General features: G+C 43.6%; 2 protein-coding genes across 3 annotated transcripts; one reads left to right on the top strand and one right to left on the bottom strand.

Annotated features, from left to right (window-relative positions):
- Window positions 1-483: 483 nt before the first annotated feature.
- Window positions 484-19,300, top strand: LOC306930333 (palmitoyltransferase ZDHHC5-B-like). 2 transcript variants are annotated; one of them, XM_079511252.1, is made up of 12 exons: window positions 484-747; window positions 3,551-5,108; window positions 5,396-5,517; window positions 6,163-6,320; window positions 7,376-7,548; window positions 9,247-9,349; window positions 10,288-10,379; window positions 10,800-10,932; window positions 11,160-11,268; window positions 12,160-12,266; window positions 13,713-14,647; window positions 16,925-19,300. In XM_079511252.1, the coding sequence occupies exons 2-12, from the start codon at window positions 4,795-4,797 to the stop codon at window positions 17,028-17,030; spliced, it is 2,352 nt and encodes a 783-aa protein (XP_079367378.1). In that variant the 5' UTR covers window positions 484-747; window positions 3,551-4,794; the 3' UTR covers window positions 17,031-19,300. The 2 variants fall into 2 exon arrangements, with proteins under 2 accessions (XP_079367378.1, XP_079367379.1); XM_079511253.1 differs by having other exon boundaries at window positions 498-626.
- On the bottom strand, window positions 18,661-24,845 carry tmx2a (thioredoxin-related transmembrane protein 2a). Its single transcript, XM_079511272.1, has 8 exons — window positions 24,577-24,845; window positions 24,410-24,470; window positions 23,829-23,942; window positions 23,666-23,742; window positions 22,454-22,560; window positions 21,810-21,875; window positions 20,564-20,693; window positions 18,661-20,445 (listed from the first exon to the last, which is right to left on the bottom strand). Exons 1-8 carry the CDS (start codon window positions 24,763-24,765, stop codon window positions 20,266-20,268), a joined length of 924 nt encoding a protein of 307 aa, XP_079367398.1. The 5' UTR covers window positions 24,766-24,845; the 3' UTR covers window positions 18,661-20,265.
- Between the last annotated feature and the right edge of the window lie 589 nt (window positions 24,846-25,434).

Genomic DNA, 25,434 nt, shown 5'->3' with positions numbered 1-25,434 from the left:
TCAGAACCAAGGGTTGGATTGGGGTATCCCTGCGACATACTAGCGTCATGTCCAGCAGGGTGAACATTGAGCTGCCTCACGCTACAGAAACAGGAGATAGGCTCCTGCCTTTACTTACTGAGCCAATCTAGAGCCAGCCTACTGTATCTGGTCATTTCTTTGCACCAAAGAGGGATGTGTGCGTGCGTATACCTGCGCGCCGCCCAACCTGCAAAGACAATTTATACCAGTCTACATGGACCAACACTGTCTCCAAGTTAGGATCACAACCCTATAGCCTGGAGGGATGTTTATATTGTATTGCAGCTATTTATTAACCTGCTGATGCTGTTTATATTCTATACATTTTTTACTATTGTATCAGTGTTTGTAGTTGCCTGATATTAGATATTATCAGGCTTCTAACCTCTGGCCAATCACAACGGGACTTTCCCTCCGGGCGATGGGATATAGAATTTTACCAACTCTCACTCCCTGATTGGCTGATCACTCCACCTGAGAAGGAATGGACGGACCAGTTCCGGGATTCCTGTGTCGGCCTTAGCAAGCTAGCAAGAGCGAACTCCACTCGAAATGACACACACCCTTAACCCATAAGAGAGGACCCGTATGCAGCCGAATATTAGGTACACGACGTTTATCGCTTGTCGCTCGTTGAGATGTTTACCTCTGTTCTTTGACATAAAACGTTGGGGGAAAGAAAGACCCGGTCCGCGAGAGCAAAACTTCAACAACGCCACTAGCAAGGTAACGTTGGCTAACTAACATTAGTTTAGTTGAGCTGTGTGGGGGTTCTTCACTGAACAGCCAGTGTCGCAAAATAACTTTGAGGAGCCTGGCCGTTACTGGCTTATATCGCTTATACCCAACTGGAGGGCCTTTCCTTTTAGTCATACTGTAATTCAAATGCTTAACAGTACGTAGTTAAAAACTTTAGCTACAGCGCGTAACACTATGCAGTCAGTTTTATTAGGCAAATCATCTTGTTAGCATGTTGGTGCTCGCTGCGCTAGCTGGCTGTTCGCAGTGCCCTGGCCTGGTAATGCTTTGGCTTATCACTTGGAAGCATTACTTGTCATACAAATGTTAACATCAATGTAAACTGATAGCCAGAGAATAGTACCAATTTTACATTGAACTCTGCATAGCCACCAGTGACCTAGTCACTGTCACGTTATTGCTCAGGATGGGGATTTAAACTTGTTTTGAGTGGTCTGTTATTGATTGTTTGCAGCGACATGACAGACAGTAGTTAAGGTTCGACGTGGTGGAGATTTGAGGATTAACAATAGTTATTGTCGTGGAGGAGGGGATGGGATTTGTTGTGGAGTGGCAGACGAGACGAGATGATTAGTTGTGTGTCAACAGTGGCTAGAGTGTTGACTGGGTCACTGTGATGCCATTGCTGTTGAGTGAGTCACAGACTGAGTGTGACGTAGTACCAGTGTTGTTGAATGAGTCAGTGACGTGTGTCTGTGATGCATGCCAGTAACTGGGTCACAGTGTGGTTGTGTCAGTTGTTGTCATTGCTGTTGAATGGTCAGTAGTAGTATTGTCAGTACTGTTGATTATTAAATGGGTCACACTGATGTTGTGTCTGCTTTGCCACACCGGTAGTGTCAGTTGATTATGACACTACCGGTGGCATAGTAGGCATAGTTTTAGGTTAAGGTTAGGTTTAGGCATAGTTTTACTGAGGTTAGGGTTATTGTGGGAGCTTTATAGCCTGGTGTAACCACTCCCCCTGCTGGACAACATTTTAATTCTTCCAGAAAGGAGAGTCTGGTCTCTCTCGGGCAGAGGTGATGTACTCCGATCCAAATCAGACCAGAGCGATATACGGGCCTTTTGCGGCCGCTAGAGGTGGGATCAATGCAAGACTGGTGACATATTTGCCACAGCGCAAATGTAAACACAACCTAACAAATTACTATGGAGATATCAGATTTTTGTCCCACTGCTTCCTGTTCATCGTTTCTGCTTGAGAGAGCCCAGATGCAGGCAGGAGGAGAGAACTTGTGACTGCCGTAAACTGGTGGACAGGTGGAGTCAGGTTAGGAGCTTTAGGCATAGTTGAAAAAAATAAACTACATGGTGAATGGTACATTTATAGTGCCTTTATCCAAGGCGCTTTATATCGATTGTGCATTACATTCACCCATTCACACACACACATTCAGACACACCGATGGCGGAGGAAACCATGCAAGACACCAACCTGCTCATCCGTAATTAGGGGTTCAGCGTCTTGCTCAAGGACACTTCGACACAAACTCAGGGGGAGCACGCTCAGCCCGGGATCGAACTGGGAACCTTGCGTTTCCCAACCGGCAACTGAGTCACAGCTGCCCCAGTCAATTACAGTGACTACTGGCCAATCACAGTGGGGCTTGCCTAGAACTGCGGTGGGATCATGCCTGTGTCAGTGCTGTTTTGTTTTAGATTTGATATTCCATTAAAAAAAAAGGTGTGTGTGTGTGTGTGTGTGTGTGTGTGTGTGTGTGTGTGTGTGTGTGTGTGTGTGTGTGTGTGTGTGTGTGTGTGTGTGTGTGTGTGTGTGTGTGTGTGTGTGTGTGTGTGTGTGTGTGTGTGTGTGTGTGTGTGTGTGTGTGTGTGTGTGTGTGTGTGTGTGTGTGTGTGTGTGTGTGTGTGTGTGTGTGTGTGTGTGTGTGTGTGAGAGAGAGAGAGTGTGAGAAAACCCAGCAAAATGATGTTATACTATATATCTGATTGACATTTATACCACTTAAATGGTGTAAAAGATCAGTTTCTCCAGATAGGGTAAATTGCCGATCATAAATACATAGGGTGATTGCCGATCAGAGTGAATATGACTGATCGCTGGCCGATTATCGGAGCATCTCTACTCAATAGCGCCACTTTGTCATCTGTTGGTACCCTAGACAGACAGACATAGGGACACACATTGCTGTGCATTGGAGTGGCTGCACCTCTCAAAAGATTTCTATATATTGTGGTCCTTGACCTGTTGAATTGATTATCAAATCAATCCATTGCAAGCATTTGTTTTGCCCGAAATAATCTCCTTGGCCTAAAAACTGCCATAGGCACTTTTCTAAATGTAATGACCATCACATTTGTAATGACGGCTATGCCTGCTGAGATCTCTATACATTTCTTTGTTGTATATTTAGATGTTTGTTTTGGCTGGTTTCAATTGAGCCTCTTCAGGGCATGCTGGTGACAGGTGATGTTTATGAATGGTAGGTTGTGTGACAGCTCTGTGCGCAATTGAGAAGAGGAAACAGCAAAGTGAGATTGGTCATGGTTAGTCAGCAAGGGTATTGTGAAATAAAAATGGAACTGTGAGAAGAAAATGTGGTCAAGTTTTGACAAACGGTCCTGCCACTCCCTCCCTACACACAGCCCTTGCATGCAGCCTCTTTTGAAGTGAAAAATGTACTGAAAACAAATGAATCACTGGCATTACCTTACAGTGTCATGGTGTGTATACATTATGTTTGTTCTCTTTCTGTTCAGTGGTTGCTTTTGCTGTTGTCTAATTTTGATTCCATCTCTCTTGTTACAGGGACGTTAATCTGTTTCCATCAGTGGTGGGTGAAAGTAGACGAAGCGGGTATACACTACAGAGAAGGAGGCAGAGAAAACAAAAAAAAAGACTGATGTGTTTCCGACTACATTGCAACCTACTGTAGCTGTGTGCAATTTCATTTAAAAGGAACCATGGGAAGGGAGGTGTGTCTGCAGAGAATTTGGAGGTGGGCGGGGCTTCTTCTACACCCTGGTCTGGCCAAGTGCGGCGATGGCTTGGCGATGCTCACAGGGGTTCTGTTTGGAATGAGTTGATTCTGCTCCAGCATTGACACAAAGACTGATGACAGAGGTCTCAGAAGATCAGAGGGAGATCTGCTCAGCCAATTGACCCAATTTATTTCCTGCCTGCTTTCAATGGCAGCGATTGATGTCATTCTTTATCGACATTTTTGTTTTTAAACACTTATTTTTTGCAACCATTCAAATGGACTTTTATTTGTTTTGCTCATCAGCTCTAGAGATTGGTTTTGGAAGTAGATTTTGTTTTGTGTGCATTTAATTTTTCCCTGCCGTCTTATTTTTAATTGCTGGACCTGTCCCTACCACACCCACCCACTCAGTGCCTACACAACCCCTCTCAGACAGTCCTCAGTAGCTGTGCTCAGTTCCTCTGCCTCTTCTCCCGCAGTGCTTCTGTTCTACACCTGCTGGCTATCCTTCCACTACCTCTTCATTTTCTGATTGTCTTCTTTTATACATATCTACATCTGTATTGAAAAAAATGAGAGGGGTAACCAATACTTAAGCACAGCATTAAATGATGAATAGCATCAATGCAAATATAGAGTTTCAGGTGTAGGAAGAAGCCTAGATTGCTCTGAAAGCATTTGTGTGCCAGTGTCTGCACCTCTTGTGTTTACGCACAAAGGTTTTGACTGTACTGGTGCCAGGGAGCAGCTTAGAATAGAATATATTTATACATAATTTGCACCAAATAGCTACATTGAAGCCATATGGAAATATTTATGAATAGCCCACTATTTTTGTATCATATTGCTGTTGTACAGTTTTAATTACATGAGCTTCTGTTGAAACTCTGCATGAAATACACACGTGGAACAATCTATACAGATGCAAGCAGAACCATAGATTGCTTTATAAAGAATCATATCTGTGCTGCTGTTCTATTCGTGTTGAGTGACAGCAACTTGCAGGAGGATACGCTGAAGCTTAGTAAGCCTTCATTGACATCTCCCTTCCGTTACTGCTTTTCATTGCATGGTAATACAGTTACTTTTTTCGTTCTTCAGTCATGGCCCCACCTCCGAGTCAGACAGTACGGTGGTCATCGCTTTGACCCCTCAAGCTCCCTTTACAGTAGGTAGACAGAGCCCTCTCCATCCCTCTGTCTTCACCGCCTTTTCTCACCCCTCTCTCTCTCTGATGCCGGGCTTCAGTAGTGGGGGGGTTGGGGGAGGAGTAGGCGGTCCTGCCTCCGCTCCTCCCCGACCGTTTCGCCCCAGCCGCTACGTCCCTGTCTCTGCGGCCACCACCTTCCTGGTTGGCTCCACTTCACTGTTCTTCTGCTTCACGTAAGTGTGTCTTTCTTTTGCGCGTGTACACACACACACACACACACACACACACACACACACACACACACACACATGCGTGCAGTGTGTGTACATAAAGCAAACACACATTTCTCACTATTAATCAAATGTCTACCTAGTAGTGTTTGTTCCATGATATGGTAATATATTTCCATGCCCTCTTTTATCAGTCCTGTGATAAGTGATCCCGTCTTATGTGCAGCGTGTTAAATGTGTAATCTTTTCTCACTTACCCTTCTCTCTCTGCATTCCGTCTGTTTCTTTAGGTGCCCATGGTTAACAGAGTATTTCTCCTCTGTCATTCCTATATATATTGCTGTGATCTTCCTTTTCACCCTTGCCAACTTCTGCATGGCCACTTTTATGGATCCTGGAGTCTTCCCTAGAGGTATGCACATGCACACACACACACACACACACACACACACACACACACACTGCTTAGTGAATTCTAATATAGTATTTGTTGCGACCATAGGCTGCATTTTACTTTGAAAACCTGCAAAACCTGTCAGTCCGTCACCCCTCGTGACACACTCCATATATGGCCCATACAGAATTCATTCCAAATGTTGATCTCATCTGACCTCATCAAACCCTGTAAACTCAAGACACCACCCCGCTGCCACCCGAGCTGACCTTTTCTGACATTCCATATGTTGATCTGATCTGACCTCACCAAACCCAAGACACGCTCCATATACAGTACAGAATTCATTCCATATGTTGATCTGAACCCCCATGCCAAAGTGCCAGCGCTCGCCCTGCAGTCTGCCATCACCCAGGCGGATGCTTCTCGCCCTCAGGGCGTCTTACTAGTACTATTAGTGTACATTTAATTTTAAAACCCCAGTCAGAAAGGAATTTTATGTCGGAAAGGAATTTTATGTCAGAAAGTTATTCATGGGAAACCGTACTGGTGATGGAAAATCAACCCAAAATGAACATCGACATTTTATGATCATTGATGATACTAAAATATAGCATGTGGAGTCTTCAGGGTTGCTGACCACCATGTTTGTGCGTATTTTAGCGGAGGAGGACGAGGATAAAGAGGATGATTTCCGTGCTCCACTGTACAAGACAGTGGAGATCAAAGGCATCCAGGTGCGCATGAAGTGGTGTTCAACATGCCGTTTCTACCGGCCACCGCGCTGCTCTCACTGCTCTGTCTGTGACAACTGTGTGGAGGTAAACCCCACACACACACACACACACACACACACACAGAGAGAGAATATCAAAGGCCTATTACTGCCTTGTTCTGTTACACTTGTCGGGTAGGCTGGACAAGAACTGCTACTGTAAAGTGTCTAAGAAGCGGTAGTACAGGAATTATAATGCCCTGAAGGAAGTTATGTTAATGCTATGCAGTTCTGTTTACATTCCCAGGACATGAACACGGTGTCATGATTGGTAAAAAGAAGACTGATTCCATGGGAACTACATAAAGCAGACACTTTCGACTGTAGTTCTTTTCCAGGCAAAAGTAATCAGTGTAACTGTTGACCAGCAGTGGTTTGTGTGTTAACACATGACCATAGGTAATAGGTATTGCATGTAGCTTTTTAAACATGGAGGCTCCTAATCATGTTCCATGGAGGGCCCGGAGAGGGACCGGGTGCAGGTTTCCTGCAAACCTAACGCCCACACCAGGTGGTTTCAAGGCCCTGTGTAGACTAGCAGCCCAAATCCAGCCCATATCGGATTTGTGACATATCCATATTAGAGGCACATTGTTTGTATGCAGTCTGAGCAAAAAAAAACGCATGGAAACTCTTAACTGATTTTTGCAAATAAGATTTGAATCCCATTCCATAACCTTGTCCAGGCTGCATAAAACCAATCAGATTATCTGGATAGGAAATCAGATTTGGGCTGCCAGTCTGAAGTCTGACCAGGGCCTAATTAGCTCCTCCCTCGGTGTGTGAAGGTGTCCTCATCACTGAGATCACCTGGTATAATGTTGGGTTGGAGCAAACATGTGCTTGTTCCTCATGGGATGCAGTCATTGCCTCCACTTCAAAGTCTCCCAAACAGAATCATGTCCTGGAAATTCATAGATAGTGTTTAGTGTTCTTTCATGTGGCTCAGGGATTCTTCGTGTATCAAACCCCCTAAAAGGAAGGGAAATGTATAATTAAGATTGTGCAAGCTGTTCATCTTGTGTTAGTTTGAGTTAACCCTAACCCCCCCAAAATGATGAGCCTCATGATGCATCTGCCACACATCCCACTCCCCGTCAGGACTTTGACCATCACTGTCCCTGGGTGAACAACTGCATCGGCCGAAGGAACTACCGCTACTTCTTCCTGTTCCTGCTGTCTCTCACCGTCCACATCGTGGACGTGTTTGGCTTCGGCCTGGTCTACGTCCTGCATCACCGACAGCAGCTGGACACGCCACATGCCGCTGTCACGTATCCTTCACCCGGGCGCCATATATTTAGCCATGGTTATGCTTGCATAACACACTTGTGTGCACATGCTACAATGATGGCACCTAAACTCTTTTACAGCCGAGATCGCCTTTTGACGCCTATTTTAATATAAATTGATTACGGTTCACAACTGTGTTTTCTACGCGCTTGTAACACTGGTTTGGGTGCGATGGGAAAAAACTGAAAAAATGATAAAAGGAAAACTATATGATCCCCGGTTACAAAATGTATATTTTGGGTGAATTAAATAACATTCGCAGGACCTGTTGCATAGCGGTAATTCACTTCCTGACTCGGTTTCCGAGTGAAACTAAAGGTGTCTAAAGGTATAAAATGACTAGCTGGCGTTCCTGGAGTACACAATTCAGATACCAGGTGGCGGTAAATTAAATGAGTTAATTATGTTCTTGAAATCAGTCTTCTGATCTTGAAATCTGGAACCCACTCACTGAATGCTTTTCTGGTCACACTGTTACCCGGGCATAGTGCTGCTGGGCTTGGTCACTATATCTTTTTGCCTAATTCGATCTGATTCGTTTATAAATACCCTGTTATTTCTGTGTAAATCTGAATGTGCGTCTCAGTGCTGATTTTGTGATGTTTTAATTACTATTATATTCATAGCCTGTATAAATATTGAATATAAAATTCTAATATACATTGTAGTATAAACAATTTTGTACACTTCTCCTATACTCGGGTATGTGTGTGCGTGAGAGGGGGAGATAAGCTACTCTTACTGATGGCAAGATGCATTGCATGCAACCTGTATCCATTACTTTGTACTGTAGTCTTTGCCATGATCCGTATAGGGCAATTTTAAAATACGAAAGGACGCAATATCAGATTTTACCCTGATAATACGACATTGTGAACAACAAATCTGTGTTGAAATCAAACAAAAGAAACCTCTCTGTTGCCAAATGATGTGCTGACATTTCAGCGCTTTCTCTGAGATCTGTAATCACTTGGCCAACAAGGTTAACAGCATCCAAACAAAGTTAATCATTTGTTTTCTTTCTGGAAATATTTTCTGCTACCTGTGGTTTTGTAGTTGTCTCTTTATCAGCCATGGATTCAGAGCAAAGCCTTTTGTTTATTTCCAGATCCGATATTTATAGTTTTATAGAACACTTATGCCATATCACAATAGTACAATATCCAAAATTACAGACAATATTCAGTCTAATATCATGATATGAATATAATGGTACTAGGGATGTCTCCATCACGTTTTTGAGCGGAGCACACTGCTCCAATGACTGGCTTTGTGTGTCCCTATGTGTCTGTATGTCCGTTTGGGGTATGAAAACAGCTGCAACACCGCAGGGTGACCGATAGTGGCACTGTTGAGCAGCCTACAGGCCCATTCACACTGAGCACACTAACAATACAAGTATAACTAACAATAAAACTGTACAGTACAGTAAATTACCGGTACACTGCTCAGTTCACACAGGTGTGATTATTTTTTCCCCCTCCCGATCTGATCATTGTGATCATGTGATCGGATCTGGACAACCCTACATTAAAACTACCGCGATTGTAGAGCAACATTTCTCCCTTAAAATGCTGCTTGTTTTGATGGTAATATTGTATTATTGCTCTATATGATTGCAAAATAGTCGATCTTTTACTTCTGTAAATGTTGTCACATCCTTGACCAGTTTCTCCCAGTATGGCTGTTATGTGTGTGGCTGGTCTCTTCTTTGTCCCAGTAGCTGGGCTGACTGGTTTCCACATGGTGTTGGTGGCCCGTGGGAGGACCACAAATGAACAGGTACATGTAGCTGCTGTCTAGTTGGCAACTCCATTGATTAACACATTTAGACATGAGGCCGATTTTTCAAAAAAAAAAAAGTCTTCTAAATCCTAAAAGTTTTCTGAAAATCCTATGTTTCTATGTCAGTGGTGCTCAACTTTTTTTCATGTCAAGGACCCCCAGAATTATTTCAAATTAGCCGCGGACCCCCATCTGAAAATATATTGTTCCAGGGACCCCCCAGAAGCAAAGATTTGAGTTAAAATCGTTGGCACTGAAAGAATAATATTCAAAGATTTGCGCCACATTTTGCGACCGAAGGTCGTAGTTAACTATGGAATCGTGCATTTCCCGTCAGTGTGTCGGGCACGTGACATCATCAGGGATGGAGCATGTGACATCATCAGGGATGGAGATCCCTGATGTCATCAATATTAAGCCCGTATATGGAGACCCCTGATGTCATCAATATTGGCCAGCAACTCTACATCTGACCTCAAACCCTTAGATCTCCATATATGGAGCTGACCTGTAACATTCCATATGTTGATCTTTCCCCATCCATCCTTCCTTTTCGATGTCTCCCTTTTGACTGATATCTGTCCATTTAAACTCTATACAGGCCTGCCCCAAAGTTATTAGTGCAGCCGCGCCCGGCAGCCAGTAAAAACTCAACAGGCCCGAAAATTAAGATCTTACCCCCCATGCCAAAACACCAGCGCTCGCCCAGTAGTTAGCTGTCACCCAGGCGGATATGTTGATCTGACCCCCCCCCCCCCCCCATTCCAAAGCGCCAGCGCTCGCCCAGCAGTCTGCTGTCACCCAGGCGTATGACTGATTAATTTATAGTACATCGCCTGGACATAAGTGTCTGGACATACAGTAAATGAAAGGTAATCTACCTACACATTAACAGTGCGTAAGTGCGTTCCCTCCATCCCCCTCTCTCCTACCAGGTGACAGGGAAGTTTCGGGGCGGTGTTAACCCCTTCACCAACGGCTGCTCAAGGAATATCTCACATGTGCTCTGTAGTTCCCAGGCCCCCAGGTCAGTCCGTCCTTCAACCACGCCTCTTTTTCCACCCCTCCTTTTCCATTGTTACTCTCCAATTGCTTTTTCCATTGCCCCTTTCTCTCTCCCCACTTCTCTTTCTCCTCTTTTCCACCCTCTACTCTGTTATTCATCTCTTCCTCTTGTATAAATAAAATGTATAAATGGAATATGTGATTAAACAAGACTTCCATGTGAATGATTTGTATAATCTATAATTAATACCTAGTACTAGTTTGTGCCTGTGTTTTTGTGTAATGCTGTCTGCATTGCAATTTTGTCTGTGTTTTTGTTTTTTGTTATGGTAGTCGTCAATAGAGAACTTACTATTGGCAACCTATACATCCTAGAAATATTTACATAATTTTGCTTTTTGTAATATACTATATAGATAAACATTTTGTGTCTCTTTCTCAGGTATGTGGGTCGATGGCGGGGCCCTCAGACAGTGGAAGTACAGCCTCCATTCCTGAGGCCCCCCCTCACTGATTCCCAGTTAGAGGCCAAGGTCTTGGACAATGGCATCCAGAATGACCGACACAGCACCAGAGTAAGGACACTTAAAGGGCAAGACCACTTTTGTAGAGGTTTGGGTTGTGTAGTTACCTTGCCATGATGTAACTCCAAATGTGGACAAGAAATCAAAAATAATTGCTCCAGCGATTAGAAATTGATAATTCAAAATATGCTCCTCATTGACTTACATTGTACGCTGAAACAGCTCTCAAAGTCACTCTTTTAGTACGTAAACAAATTTCTCTGTCTTCTTCATGGTAGTCCAAGAGCAGCCTGGATCAGATAGAGAGCCAGTCAGCAGATGCAGAGCCACCGCCTCCTCCCAAACCGGAGCTCCGCTACCCAGGCTTGCCACGCGCTGACACAGAGGGTGAGACATACAGTACACATGCACACTAACCCAGATACCCTGACTTGCAGTGTGCCGACACCGAGGGTGACATGCACACTCATAGATATAAAAACAGATGCCTCATTGGCCGCTGCAGTTCGTTGGAGCCATGGAGTGTCCGACTCTAGCGTAAGGATGAAGTCAAGCGGAAGTGCAGAAGGCATGCTGCAGAAATGCAATCCAAAGGAGCTTTATTGGCATGAGAAAACAAACATTTACATTGCCTGTCTGATTGGCCTACCAAAAGTGCCTACCTTTCTACCTTTTTATGTCTGTATGTTTTATGTCTTTTTATGTTTGTTTGTCTGTGCACACTAACCCAGATACCTGTCTTGATATTTATTTTTATCTTCTCTGCTATTTACAATTGTATGCCAACAGATCACTGTTTTCTTGAATTGTAATTAACACACAAATACCCAAAAGTAGTGCTACAGTAGGTGATATGTTGCAAGGGTTAAGTCTCTGCCCTTTCAATGTTGTCTACACAAAAAAATAAAACCTCAAAAGGAAATCTTGGACGTATTTTTGAAAATGAAATACAATTTTCATATTGAGCATTAATTACTTCTCCCACCTGGAGACTTTTAGCCTGTGTCACTGTTCCCCCATTTCTCAAGCTTTTACCACTATTTTTTACTTTCATTTTCTTTCTTTCTTTTCATTGTTTTTGTTCCTTATATCATTTAAGGGTCTTATGTGTATGACTATGTTAAATTGTGTATGTACACTGTCTTCTATGTAAGTCTGAGTCTGTTGTTCTCTTCTCTATATGTTGGAAAAAATTATAAAGTACATCTCAAATCAAGGTTCACGATGTATCGCCCAGCACAATGTTCAATCATTGTTTCCGTTTGCTTTCCTCCACAGAGAGCAGTTTGTTGACGGAAGCTCCGCCCACTCCTTCCATGTACAAGTACCGGCCTGGCTTCGGCAGCCCAGGGAGGAACCACACGGCCCTTACACACCCTAACAAGGTACATGTACAGTTTCATACAAGTGAAAGTAGGATATTCATACTTCAAACCCCTTCAGAATACGTTACCTGAAGTAAATGATGTCCCTTATCATTACACCGGGGCTCCACCGGGCGCGTCAGCGTCGCGTCTCCGTCACCGTCAGGGAATGTTCCCTTTTTAATCAATGAAGGGTGGCTCCACTGCCGCGACGGAGACGCAACGCGTCCGGTGGATCCCTGGCGTTAGACTCTGGACCATGTGGACAAAAAAAGAGAGAGGAAAAAATTGCAATATGTACAAGCTTGTTTTTCTATTAAAATTTTCAACTGGATGTGGTTAAATACAACTCGTCAAAATGCTCAACAAAAGCACGAGAGAGAGAGAGAGACAAAGAGCCTGTCCAACAACCTATGGCATGATCGAACTTGCACAGTAAATCTGGCACGCTGGCTGTACACACCATTGGTGGAGACCCAGTTTACCTAGATGTTATACCACTGACTGGTTTGAATGTAGTTCTGCCTCCCCTCTGCTTTCCTTTTGGTGGTTAATACCCTGCCCCTCTTTTTTTGTTTTCTTTATTTTGAACTGAACATTCAGTGGCCATCAGTCGATCAGTAAGTCTCAGCTACAGTAGTATCATCATCTTGGTGTGTCCGTTTTGACTAGTCTCGCGTTACCAGACTGTTGCCTCTCGCAATTTCCAAATGCTTTCATCATACAGTCTGGAGCAACGGAAGAGCTGTCATGAGTAAAATATAAAGCGGAAGTGGAGCCTCCTTTACAGCCGCACAAATGTATTCTAATATGAATAGAAATCATCTAAGCATATATAGCTTGTTGCTTAGCAGAAAAGGAAATACAAAAATAAAATGTAAAGATATTTTAAAATATATTTTCGTGAACAGAAATGGCAGCTTCCTTACTCTGATTTCGGGAGGTGTAGTTCCGGGCTATATAGCAATTGGAGATTGTGGAATAGTTGTCTGGCTACGTGAGACTAGTTTTGACTGTTGCTCTGTGTGTTTAGACCTATCCTTCCTCCCCTTGAAACTGCATTACCTGGAATGTATAGTTTGTACAGTATATAATAGTATATGTGTGTCCTTCATATTCATATGTGTTCATACACAGTCTATGGTATCCAGTTGTAGTGCTTGTGCAAGCCACTTGGTTTGTTTACAAATCCAGTCGTGTGATAATTACAAAGCACTGGTCCAGCATCCAGTTTCGACCCCTCTTTATCTTCTCCCCGTTTGGTAGAATCTTTTGAAATTAGTTTTTAGTTTTTGCTAGAATATCTCCAGAGCATGTTATCTGTTACTCAGTAACATGGCTATTTCATTCTTTCTCCCTCCTCCACTCTTCACCACCTGCCCATCTTTTGTTGTCTACTTTAATACCCCCCACCATACGCTTTCACTCACCTGGTCTCTTCTAACCTCCTCTCCTTTCCTCACTCAGATGATCCGTGGGGAGAGTCTTGACTCTCCATCTCCCTCTATCCTCCAGTCCAGCCGCCAGCCCAGCTACCGCTCGGAGCCCAGCAGCTTGGATGGGGTCACGGTGGTGGGGGGAGGTGGATGTGCACGCAGGGGGTTAGGGGAGAGGGGCGAGGGCCCTGGAGGCCCCAGTGGGACGGCGGTGGGGGTCACGGGGGGCATGTCAGGCTACTCCCTGGCTGGTCGCTCCTACACCTCCTACCCATCCTCCCTGGTCCTGTCCACTGGCGGCTCCCGCTCCTCCAGCCTGCGTTCGGCGCAAACAGCGCACAATGCGCTCGCCACGCTCCAATCAGAGGGCACCACAGACACCAGCTACAAGAGCCTAGCCAACCAGACTAGGAACGGCAGCCTGTCCTATGACAGCCTGCTGACGCCATCCGAGAGCCCCGAGTTTGAGTCGGCCGCCCATGAGCTGTCGCCGCAGAAACCCCGCCCCCCGTTTCCCATGGCGACCGGGGTCGCTGCGGCGACCCACTCTGAGGTGGCGGCCGCCGGCGCCCCACTGCAGGGCTACACGTCGCCCTTCCTCTCTGCTCAGCTCGCCCAGCAGAGGGAGGGGCAGCTGTTCCAGGGCTCCGCGTCTTTCTCCTCTCCCCATAGGGCCTACCTGCGTGCTGTCAGCCCATCCCCACCTGAGACCCAGCACTTGCTCCAGCACAACCAGGACCCCCCACCCTCCTCCTCCCGACCTCCACGTGCCTCCTCTCAGAACCCTTCCTCCTCCCCGCGGGCTCGCTCCCTAGAGCCTCCCATCTCACCTCCACCTCGCGGACCCTCCCTGGGCAAATCCCAGTCTTACACTGGGGAGGCCGGGCCGCAGCACAAGCCTCGGCCTGCGGGAGGAGGTGCCACAACAGTGGGGGGAGTAGCCGGAGGAGGGACACAGGCTCCACAGTGAGTAGAGCTCCAACAGCCTGCTACTCTTCCTTCTCTTCCTACCTAATCCTCTTCTTCCCTGGTCTGTGTCAGCCCTGCTCTTCCTCCCTGATCTGTGTGAGTCTTCCTTTTCGTCCTCTGTGATTCTCAGTCAGTCTTTGCTGCTTTTTTTTACCCTTTTCACAGCAGCCATTTTGATGGGTGAACACAGCCAAAGTAAAGTACCACCTCAGAGTCTAGGGGATCCACTGCTGTGCATCTGGCTTGGGCAACTGCCTATAGACGAATCTGCAGAGTCGTGCCCTGTAGGCCAGCTATAATGCAATCAATGCTGCGGTGTCAAGTGGTGCTTAATGTAACACCGCAGCTATGATTGTGCCCAGGGCAGCCTGTGCGGTTTTGTCTATACGAACACGATCCTCTGTGTACATGGGAGAGAAGCCAGATGCTGTTTGTCAATGCATGTAATCCCACAAATTATTTTTACGAAAACAATCAAGAAGAGAAATATGAGGAAATTTGTATTAGTTCCTGCATGAGGCCCATTGTGGGTATGTTGCATATAGGTGATGCTGTTTGCCAGCATGGACATCTTCTGTAGCATGCTAGTATACATAATCGCCTAATTGAATCTCATACAGACATACACACAATGTTATTATCAGCTGTGTTTATCCATTAAAATGGCTGCTGTGAAAACAGCCTATTGTATGTCTGTTTTATATACAGTACACCTGTGCATGTTTTGGTTCTTAAGTGTCTACTATGCTGTTCTGTAGTTATGTCCTCTTCCCTGTTTTGTCCCATCTTATAACTTTAAAGAATGCAAGCACACGTCTCAACAAGTAGTCTCTTAATGGTTGCACTGCTCAGAAGAACACTTATAAACAAAAATCACCAGCACTCACTTAAATGGCCTTGAGATAGCCTAAGCTTTATTTAGGTAAGCACAGGCAGCATACACACTCATTACTGCAGAGCTTCCTCAGCGTAATGTACTCATAACACTGAGTAAGCCTCTACCATCGTACTCCGTAACATTTTGTACCACTAATGGCTCATTTATGCTCCCTTTCAGAACTTATTCGTATGTGTGCCGCTACATTCCGAGCACAAGTGTGTTTATACACATACTCACTCGGCTGCATAATTTGTCTATATTGAGGTTCAACTATTTCATCCACTAGAGGGCAGGGTGATTGAACTAGCCCAGAGGCACTGTGCCAGCCTACTTGAGCTAATGCAGTGGTTCTCAAAGTGTAGTCTGCAGACCCCCATGGGTCCTCGACGGGGTTCCAGGTGGTCCCCAGAAAAGCATCACAATCGGGTTATCCACATTGACCCAATTTTATACATTTATACATTTTGACCTTGTACCATGTACTATTCAACATTTTGGAATAATAAATAAGAAAATTGTATCTTCTGGCGGTTCCAGGCACAAACTCTTAAGATGGGGGTCTGCAGCCTAGTACAACCACTGAGCTAAAGAGCTAAATAGCTTTGTTTTCCCAAAACGGAATACATACCCCCTACCCTAGCACTATACAACCACCCCAGAGCTATTGAGAGTTCATCATTTCCCAGAACTGAATACATACCCCCTACCCTAGCACTATACAACCACCCCAGAGCTATTGAGAGTTCATCATTTCCCAAAACTGAATACATACCCCCTACCCTAGCACTATACAACCACCCCAGAGCTATTGAGAGTTCATCATTTCCCAAAACTGAATACATACCCCCTACCCTAGCACTATACAACCACCCCAGAGTTCATCATTTCCCAGAACTGAATAAATACCACAAAGAAAATAAACTTGACTGCTGTCAATCTGGTTGTAACTAACATAGCCGCTGACAAATATATATATTTCCCCCCAAAGAAATTACATGTATATTTATATAATGTAAAATATACTTTAATATACATATAGATGGAGAAAAGGCTACTAACTACTATGTCTGCAAACTCCAGGCATTTTTAATCTGGCATTGCTAGAGTAGCGCTGTGGTTAACTCCTGACTCCTAAGTTCTACCTCTTTCTTCTTATCTGTGTACTGTTTGATGTGCCCCCTAATGTTTCTTTCCTCCAATATTGCGCCTTATATATGCTGAGTATGTACGTACAGAGTATAAATGGGGCTTAAAGATGTTATTCAAATGCCTTTAAAATTAACAGAGGAAAAAGGAATGTCTTTTAGAAGTAGAAACACTAACCTCCACCATCCGTTCTACCCTGTCTCCATCCTTGACCCCCATCCCTCCTTCCCTCATGAATGTCCAATCAGATCCACCGCTCGCCCAGGCTTGGCCAATCACAGTGCATCCAAACCGGGTGGCGGGGTGAAGAAAGTGACAGGCGTCGGCGGGACCACCTATGAGATATCAGTTTGAGTGACGGACACGCCTCCACAGCCTATCACTGGGAGGATAATTCGACTGGACAACTTCGACTGGACAAAATTCTCTCAGTTGAGCTGGATTGATATTCACAACCTTGCAACAAAATCTGTTTCTCACTATCTGACATAACTGTCAGAGAGGCAGGGGACTGACAGAATAGGACTGGTCTGGTACTCAATTTGTTATCTTTGTAATGTCACTGGCCATTCTTCTCTGCCAACCTTTTCTTATTTGAACAAACGGTTAATTGAAGTGGAACAAGGCACCACATCATGCTGTTTCCACAAGAGGATATTCTCTCAGAAAAGCCACTCTGCAAGCCATAAACTGATGGCATCACAGCTAGTGCTTGTGGTACAAAAATGTCCATAGAAGACAAATGGATGTTCAACGATTCGCTGTTTTCCCTTTTGGTACATTAGCGCACGATGAGTCTCTACAATGTAACTCGATCCCTAAAAGGAGTGGCGTTTTTCACTATGGGTGTGGAACTTGAGAGTGAGAGATGTTGGACTGGTGACCAATAGGAACTCTCTCTGAATCAATTGACTGGTGACCAATAGGAACTCTCTCTGAATCAATTGGACCTGGAAGTCCAGCTCTAGGTCAAAGGAGACTATGAGCATCCATAAACACATTATCATTTTAGTTTTTATAAATATTTTTTTTAAATATTGTTTTATATAAATGTATAAAGAATATTAGAAATTATTGGGTCGAACAGTGAGGTGTTGAAGGTAACTATCGCTGATGTATTGTGTGCAATTATACATGAAAAGCAAGTTTGAATCAGTTGCCTGTTTTTAAAGTTGACGGCTGCATCAGCCAATCAAGGACTCTGGATGGTATTCTTATCATCCAAAAGAGAAGGATAATGTTTGGTGGACAGCTGAGGTGGAAAACAAATGAAAGCCACAAAGAAATTCAGAATCATAAGTGCAGCACAAGCTTCTTTTGTGGAATGTATGCTTGTAATTTTTATTCTAGCTACATTATGCAAATCCTATGTTTGTAGCTTTAACATGATTGTCCTTTTGGTGTTTTGTTTTCCTGCAATGTTTTTGTCTGTCAATCAAGAAGCTAGAAGAACCTTATACCTTTAAACTTTTAAGGATGGCCAGCCAAATGGGGGCAGGGAGGGAAGGGGTTATTTATTTCAGAAGACAGGAAAACCTTTGTAGTTTTGGACACAATTCCAAACCAGTCATTAGTTACTACACCCAGTTGTAATGTGCAATTAAGAGTCATCAGATTATAAATTTAAATTAATTTTGTTTTTCTTTAAGGGTAAAAGAGCTATGGACATACTCACAAAGTTGATGGATGGGCAAGATGGGCAGATATGCTCAATCGGTCCACCTCAATCAATACTTTTAAGTGCTGTAGGGACTGGTTTGCAATTGGAGACTGTTTGGTTGACTGATTGGTTTTTGCCTTGAGACCATTCATAGTGAAGCAAGCACATTTGTATCGTTTTCTACTGTTTATTTGTTTTTACATTATTTCTGAGAAACAACCAGATTTGAATATTTCTATTTTACTGTTTGCTTACCCTGTTGATTTATTTACTTAAAAAAAAAAGATCCTCCAAAGGTACAGCTCACTTTTTGCCCACAACCAGGTTTAGGGAAAAAAATGAATATATAGGCAGTGATGTGTGTGCGTGCGTATCTGTCAATATTGTGCAGTTTATTTAATTTTTTTTCATCAAAGCCCAGAAGGTATTTAGTTTAGAATGTCCAAGCTAGCTGAATGTAGCATGTCTTTCAGTTTTGGAGAGTGCGCTTGAAGCACACATCATCATTCTTCCCAAAGTGGTTGTGGACTTGTGGTACCACAGTTCACAACCCCAACCTCTCCTCCCAATTATGTCCTTGGTGTGCATGTGATTCTGTTGTGCTGAATGCATCTGACGTGCATACCTGTGAGAAAAACCTTGTCAAAGGCACACACCTGGATCATGTGCGTGTGGTAATAGCAAATGAAGCATCATCAGCGTTTTTGGCACAAGCAGCTGATGTGACAAGAACCTGTGTTACTTTCTTCACTCGATGGCCAAAGAAGATGGCCAATGAACAATTGAAATGATGCGAGTATAACAAGTATACTGTATGTGAGAATAAATACTGCTACTGTGGGCTGTGATGAATGGAACAAGTTTCATAAGTATCTGTAATGAATATGTTAAGACATTTCCAAATGGCCTTATGAAGATTTTTTTTTTTTTAAGATGTCTTCTCAGAATAAAAAGGTCAAACTGATGGGGGTGAGTGGCCAATATAAATGTTTAATGATTATTTTAGAAGTCAGCATCCATTAGCCAGATTTTTTTTTCAGATTTTTTTTAAGAGGCTAGCCCCTCCAATGCAGGGCTTTCTGAAATTACATCTTGTGGCAGCCAACTCTATGGACTTTAATGTTTGTTTAAGGTAGTTATGATGTAAATGACAACGTAAGAATATCTGACTGAGATCAATACTGCCCTCACTGTGCCCCTCACTTCACACAAGTGTGATTAACGTCACTGTCATCCAGGAAACGGGACGTCCCAAGACTAGTAGCCTCGGTGCCCAGGTTTTTTTTGTAAATCAAAGCCACAGTAAAATGCATTTAGTCTAAAAGCAGCAGGTAGATTTAAGTTTTGACTAGATATATAACCAGTAAAATGATCAGAATGACAAAATGGCATTTTGCCACATGGCAATACAACAACTCGGATCAATCCATGCTCCGTTTCAGGGTATGATTCAATTTCAAATACTTTATCACACTGAGGGACAGTGAAACCTGCTATAGCTCTCACAGAGGGTAAATAATTGTTAAACTTTATTGACTATCCCAGCATAAACTAGGACATCAGATGGTGTCAATCTTTTTATCCTAAAAAAGAACTGCAAGCACTCATCTTGAAAAGATCACCACTCACGTTCTTTTGCAGCAGCAACGAGCAATGAATGTGGCCATTTGGCCAAAGCCTTTCTCAGACTGATGACTACTCGAATCATCAGGCTGCTCCTGGGTGGTTTAATAAATAAGAACTCTGAGATCCTAAAACACTTCAAGGGAGTGTCATAATCTCTTTTGCCTTCATCTCATAATTTGAAGTGTCATCTCTTATGCCTTCATTGCATAATTTGTTTCAATCTTTAGAATAATGGCATAACAGTATTGGAAGAAATAGGAAAGACTTAATGAAGTCCCTTGGCCTTAAGATTTCCCACAAACTTCACTGATCTTTCTTGCTCTCTGTGGGCAGTTCTGGGCTGATGGTTTCAAGCTGTGGCCCATCGCTGCCCTCAAGTGGTTGAGGAGGGGTCTGCTCGTCTCCCTTGTTGCTGCGACCCTTGCTCAGCTTCTTGGATTTCTCGAACAGCTCATTGAGATTGAACTCGCGGATGATATTCTCCTAGAAGGAAAAAATACTATGTATGAGTTTGTGAGAAAGACAAACGGAGAGAGACAAACACGCTTCTTGACCAACAACACTAGTGTTTTCAGGCCTTTAGACTTAACAGATTACACACCTCATTGAAGGTCCAAGACACGGCTCTATGAACACTGTCCACCATTGGGCGTCTAATGATTTCACGGCCTCCTTGGAAAAGCACCAGTGAGGGCAACTGCTTTGACAGAGGGGAGGTGGAAACCAAGTACCTGTACAGAAATAATTCTTAGTATAAGCCAGTGCCAGAGTTACACAGGATTAATATCAAAATAATCAAAAACTTGTGAACACGCCATATTTTATCAGGGAAAGTTTAAAAATAATAAGCATGTATGCTGTTTTTAGCCCCACTACAGGCAGAAGAATGACAATGTCAGTTGGTCTATCTGTCCATTTCTTTGGTCCCAAACATATCTTGAAAACTACTGGCTGGATTGCCAATTACTATACATGCCTCAGAGAATCGGAGCGGCAGGGGCGGTATTGCAGTCGCTGTACCGCACTGTTGTGAGTGACGAAAAGAGAGTTGAGCCTGAAGGCAAAGCTCTCCGTCTACCGAGCAATCATCATTCCTACTCTCACCTATGGTCATGAAGTGTGGGTCATGACCGAAAGAATAAGGTCCTCGATGCACGTCCCACTGGGAGGAGACCCTGGGGCAGACCAAGGATCAGATGGAGGGATTATATCTCTAAACTGGCCCTTGAACGCCTCGGAATCCCCCAGGAGGAAGTTACTAATGTTATAATAATAATGGATTGCATTTTATAGCGCTTTTCTATGCACTACGTGCTTACTCAAAGCACTTACAATGGTCCATTCATTGGAATGTGAAGTGGCGAACAGTCAACGCCAGCGTCCTCACTTCCCAAATTCACACACCAATGGTGGCAACCACTGGAGGCAATGCGGGGTTCAGTGTCTTGCCTAAGGACAATTCAACATGTAGTCAGGAGGAGCCGCGATTCGAACCGCCGACCCATGGATCATTGGACGACCTGCTCTACCTCCTGAGCCACAGCCGCTAGTTGCTCTGGAGAGGGAAGTCTAGAGCTCTCTGGTGGAACTGTTGCCTCCACGGCCCGACTACGGATAAGTGGTTGAAGATAGATGGATGGACCACACATGCCTGCTGAGCACATTCAAGCTTCATATAAACAAAAAGATATAGCTTTACCCTGTTAGCTGGGCTCTTACACAACTAGGTGCTGCCCACTAAGCAGCTACACTAAAGCAGTCAGGTAACATTTCTTGCTCATTAGTCATATTTAAGGACATTGCAAATAAACATACGGTATACTGTATATTGAGAGAGAATGAATGACCTCTGTGAAACATCCCCGTAGCGTCCTGCGTCGATCTTCCCAAACCTGAGACCAGCACAGTTATACCTGCAGAATATAAGACAGGCAAAAAGGACACTGTAATAATACTGTATGTTGCCCATTGAGGACCATGAAGAATACTAATGAAAGAAAGGGACTAGTTTTCTCTTTCTGAGACCAATGTCCTATTTGAACCTGGTCGTATAAGGTACTTCAACTTGGTAGCAGAGGCTGAAGTAGTATGGGTGTGAAGTGTGAAGCGCCCTGTACGATACAGGGGCATCTGGTGGTTTGTAAGGGTTTATGGCCAAGGACCATTATTTGTCAAACAATGCCATACAGTACAATCATTGGCAACAACAACCCTTATTACTAAAATGATTTGCCTTTTTTTTTACTATTTTGAAAAACATTTTTAAATAGTTCAAATAGCCGATCTACAAGCTTACAACGTGTCGATGTAGATAGGGTATTTGAAATGTTTTACATTTTTTCAAAATAGCAAAAAGAAGTACCATACCCAGTTTAGGGTTAAGGGGTATGGTACCGGTGAAAATAGGGCCTGGCCCTAATACGTTTCCTGTAAGGGAGAGAATCATCTGTAAGAAGTGTATAAAAGCAATGACAGAGAAAATAACTCTTACTTGAGTGAAAGTTCTGCAAAGACAGGAGCAAATGATTGACACTCTGGTGACCAGTTGGCATAAAATTCAACAATCCAGGTGACACGACTGTCCCTCTGCAGCTCTTCCTGATTATTAAAGCAGATGGTATTAAATTACACAACACTTTGCAAATTGCAACAGGCCTACAGTTAACTAAATTACATCACTATAGAGGCCACCAAATTTGTGCAACAGGTTCATCGGATAAATAACTTTTGAGTAATTCCCTGGTTAATGTTGTGGCTTGTGGGTTTAGACATTCATCCGGATTAAAGTCTAATTTGAATCCCAATGATTGTCTGCAGCGTTGGCCGAACGGTGGCAGCGGTGGCCGAACGGTTTGCGGAGCGGTCTTGTTATCGGAAGGTCGCCAGTTCGAATCCCCGGACCGGCACGTTAAAATTACCACCGCTGAAGTGCCCTTGAGCAAGGCATTGAACCCCAACCATGAAATGTTCTATGAGCAGGGTCTGGCTGTAAACAAGCATCTCGAGCTTAGTCCATTCACCCTGGGTAAACAAAGAACTTTGCTTTGCTTTGTCTAAAGCCATGATACAATGAAAATGAATGTCTCATCAAACACACTGATTTCGGCTGCAGCCATACTGGAGGTGAAGTGGCTGAGTCAAAACCATAATTGAGTCAAAACCACAATGTGTGTGTGCGTGCGTGTGTGTGTGTGCGTGTTGGTATGTATCTTGTTTAATTTTGGTCGATGAGATATGTTTAAAAGCCTGTAATATATTTATATGTGATCACACGGAAGAGATGAGTGCTACAGTAGACTTTTCTAACTGCTGCCGGTGCTACAGGAAGCAATTATGGACAATACAGTTGGCAAACGTGAAGCAACAATACAATACATTATTAGCCGACTATATACTATATAATGTGAATACTTGACGCGCGACAGAGGCACTTGTGTCAATGACTATTTAAGTTTGTCAGGGCCTTAAACAATAAATAAAAATAAAGTACAAGACCTCACATTTTGCATCTGGAATAACTCAAGAGTGCATCAGGCTGCAGCCTTCAGTCTACTGGTGAATTACATTGTAATTTGACAATTTGAATTGAATTTTAAGTAGATGCAATACATCATTGTCAGTTATATGTGAGTTGTGTGCAGCTGCAGTTATGCACCATGCATGGGAAATTAACATGTTTTGTGCCAATCCAGCCCAGACTTACATCAATGGTCTTGTCACTGAAATACTTGATGTACTCCGGGCCAATGTAGAGAGGTGGTTTACAGGTCATGAGAAATACTGTGGAAACACACACAGGCAAATGGTTATAGTAATAGTTATTATAGTTCTAATATGTGTAACATGTATTTGGTAACATCACTGACCGATACACAGGATGGAGTAAAGAATCCCAAGCCGAAGATCCACTCTAAAGAAGAGGATGACATTGGCCACTTTACTGAACAGGAACAGGTTGCCTATGTGCTGCTCAATGGTGACTAAGAAATGGTGGGGGGTGGGGGGGGGGGGGGGGGAACAGAAAATGGAAACAAGATAGAAAAGAAGGGATTGTGAAGATGATTAAAGCCACACATTTGTTGAAAAAAGACCACATATTTTTGGCAAGGAGTAAAACTCCCCAACAAGGTGCTTTTTGTTACAAATGGGTACCTTTATTGGTATGCCTAATGCAATTGGCATACCATATATATACCGTATATATTTTTTTAATTCTTGCCATGTATTAGCCAAACCAATAATAAAGGTACTTAAACTGTACTGCAATGTTTACAAAACAAAGTCAATGATAGTTTTTGTTTTGTCTTATGGGTTGTGCGGTTGTGTGTGAGTGAGTGAGTGAGTGAGTGAGTGAGTGTGTGTGTGTGTGTGTGTGTGTGTGTGTGTGTGTGTGTGTGTGTGTGTGTGTGTGAGAGAGAGAGAGAGAGAGAGAGAGAAAGAGTTTTACTGGCTCTCCTGTTCTTCATCATCACGATTGCACTAAGGAACATGAGAATCTCCACTTCTCTCTGTAAAGGCAAGCAAAACATGACATAGCATAGCAACTTCAACCGATGGTCCACATTTAGGTGGTGTGAAACACTATCTCCATTGAGTCCATTCATAGTTTCATACCCAGTCAAAGTTGCACGAGTCGCCGTCCTCCCGTTGGGTCGCCAGGTGTTCGCACAGACCCGGAGCCTTGCGGACCATGAGGAAAGCGGCCGACATGAGGAACGACAAGACATAATAAGGCTTTAACAGCCATGTGTAAATTTGAGGTAGTTGGTAAAAGAAGGCGAAAAGTCCTGTGATTAAACCCATGCTTGTTTGTTCCTTCCTTCCTTCCCTAAGCAAGGCGAGGTGACATGCAGCGGGTTGGTTGAGCGCAGTGACAGCTGAGCATAGCAGCTGAGGCAGCATGCAGCTGGCAGCTGCGAGAATGAATTAAACCCGAACCGTTATTTACCACTGCGCCTGCGCTTAATGGAAATCCGCCTGGACGTGTCGAGTTTCCGTACATCAGCCACCCAGAAGGTGGCAGTATTACTCTATGGTGGCAGCCCACATGGGTGGCAGCCAGTAATGCAATTGATTGATTGATTGAACATTTTATTAACAGTTTGCAGAATTACAGTACATTTCAAGCACAAACTCAATACAAAGGCTGTTAACTGTGAGTGGACGACCCAATTAAGCATTACACTTGTTTACAACAGGGTCCACCATGTTCAATTCATCAAATCATTTAGAGACGTACAAATAGACACTTCTATATAGACAAAGAACAGTACAGGAATTCATCATAAAAGGCTGTCAGTCAGCTCAGGATTCAGGATCAGGAATCACATATTTCTTATTTCAGTTAAACACCACTACACCAAGCTTATAAACAGTGGTGGGAAAAGTACTCACGTGTTTTACTTAAGTAAAAGTCCGGAATTCAAAATGTACTTGATTCAAAGTAGCCTATAGTATTGGCATTAACATGTG

This window comes from Electrona antarctica (genome assembly GCF_951216825.1).
Source record: "Electrona antarctica genome assembly, chromosome: 1".
NCBI lineage: Eukaryota > Metazoa > Chordata > Actinopteri > Myctophiformes > Myctophidae > Electrona > Electrona antarctica.
Note: the sequence above shows the minus strand (reverse complement) of the source record. Positions and strands in the feature narration are given on the sequence as shown.

What these genes read in the sequence shown, in the direction of transcription:
- LOC306930333 (XM_079511252.1), top strand. Translation starts at nt 4,795, where the DNA reads ATGGTAATACAGTTACTTTTTTCGTTCTTCAGTCATGGCCCCACCTCC. An exon ending in TGTAGTTCCCAGGCCCCCAG is followed by an intron (nt 10,380 to 10,799) that starts GTCAGTCCGTCC and finishes TCTCTTTCTCAG; the next exon opens with GTATGTGGGTCGATGGCGGG. An exon ending in CCCTTACACACCCTAACAAG is followed by an intron (nt 12,267 to 13,712) that starts GTACATGTACAG and finishes TTCCTCACTCAG; the next exon opens with ATGATCCGTGGGGAGAGTCT.
- tmx2a (XM_079511272.1), bottom strand. Translation starts at nt 24,765, where the DNA reads ATGGGTTTAATCACAGGACTTTTCGCCTTCTTTTACCAACTACCTCAA. An exon ending in TTACTCCATCCTGTGTATCG is followed by an intron (nt 23,743 to 23,828) that starts GTCAGTGATGTT and finishes GTGTTTCCACAG; the next exon opens with TATTTCTCATGACCTGTAAA. An exon ending in TTTGCAGAACTTTCACTCAA is followed by an intron (nt 21,876 to 22,453) that starts GTAAGAGTTATT and finishes TATATTCTGCAG; the next exon opens with GTATAACTGTGCTGGTCTCA.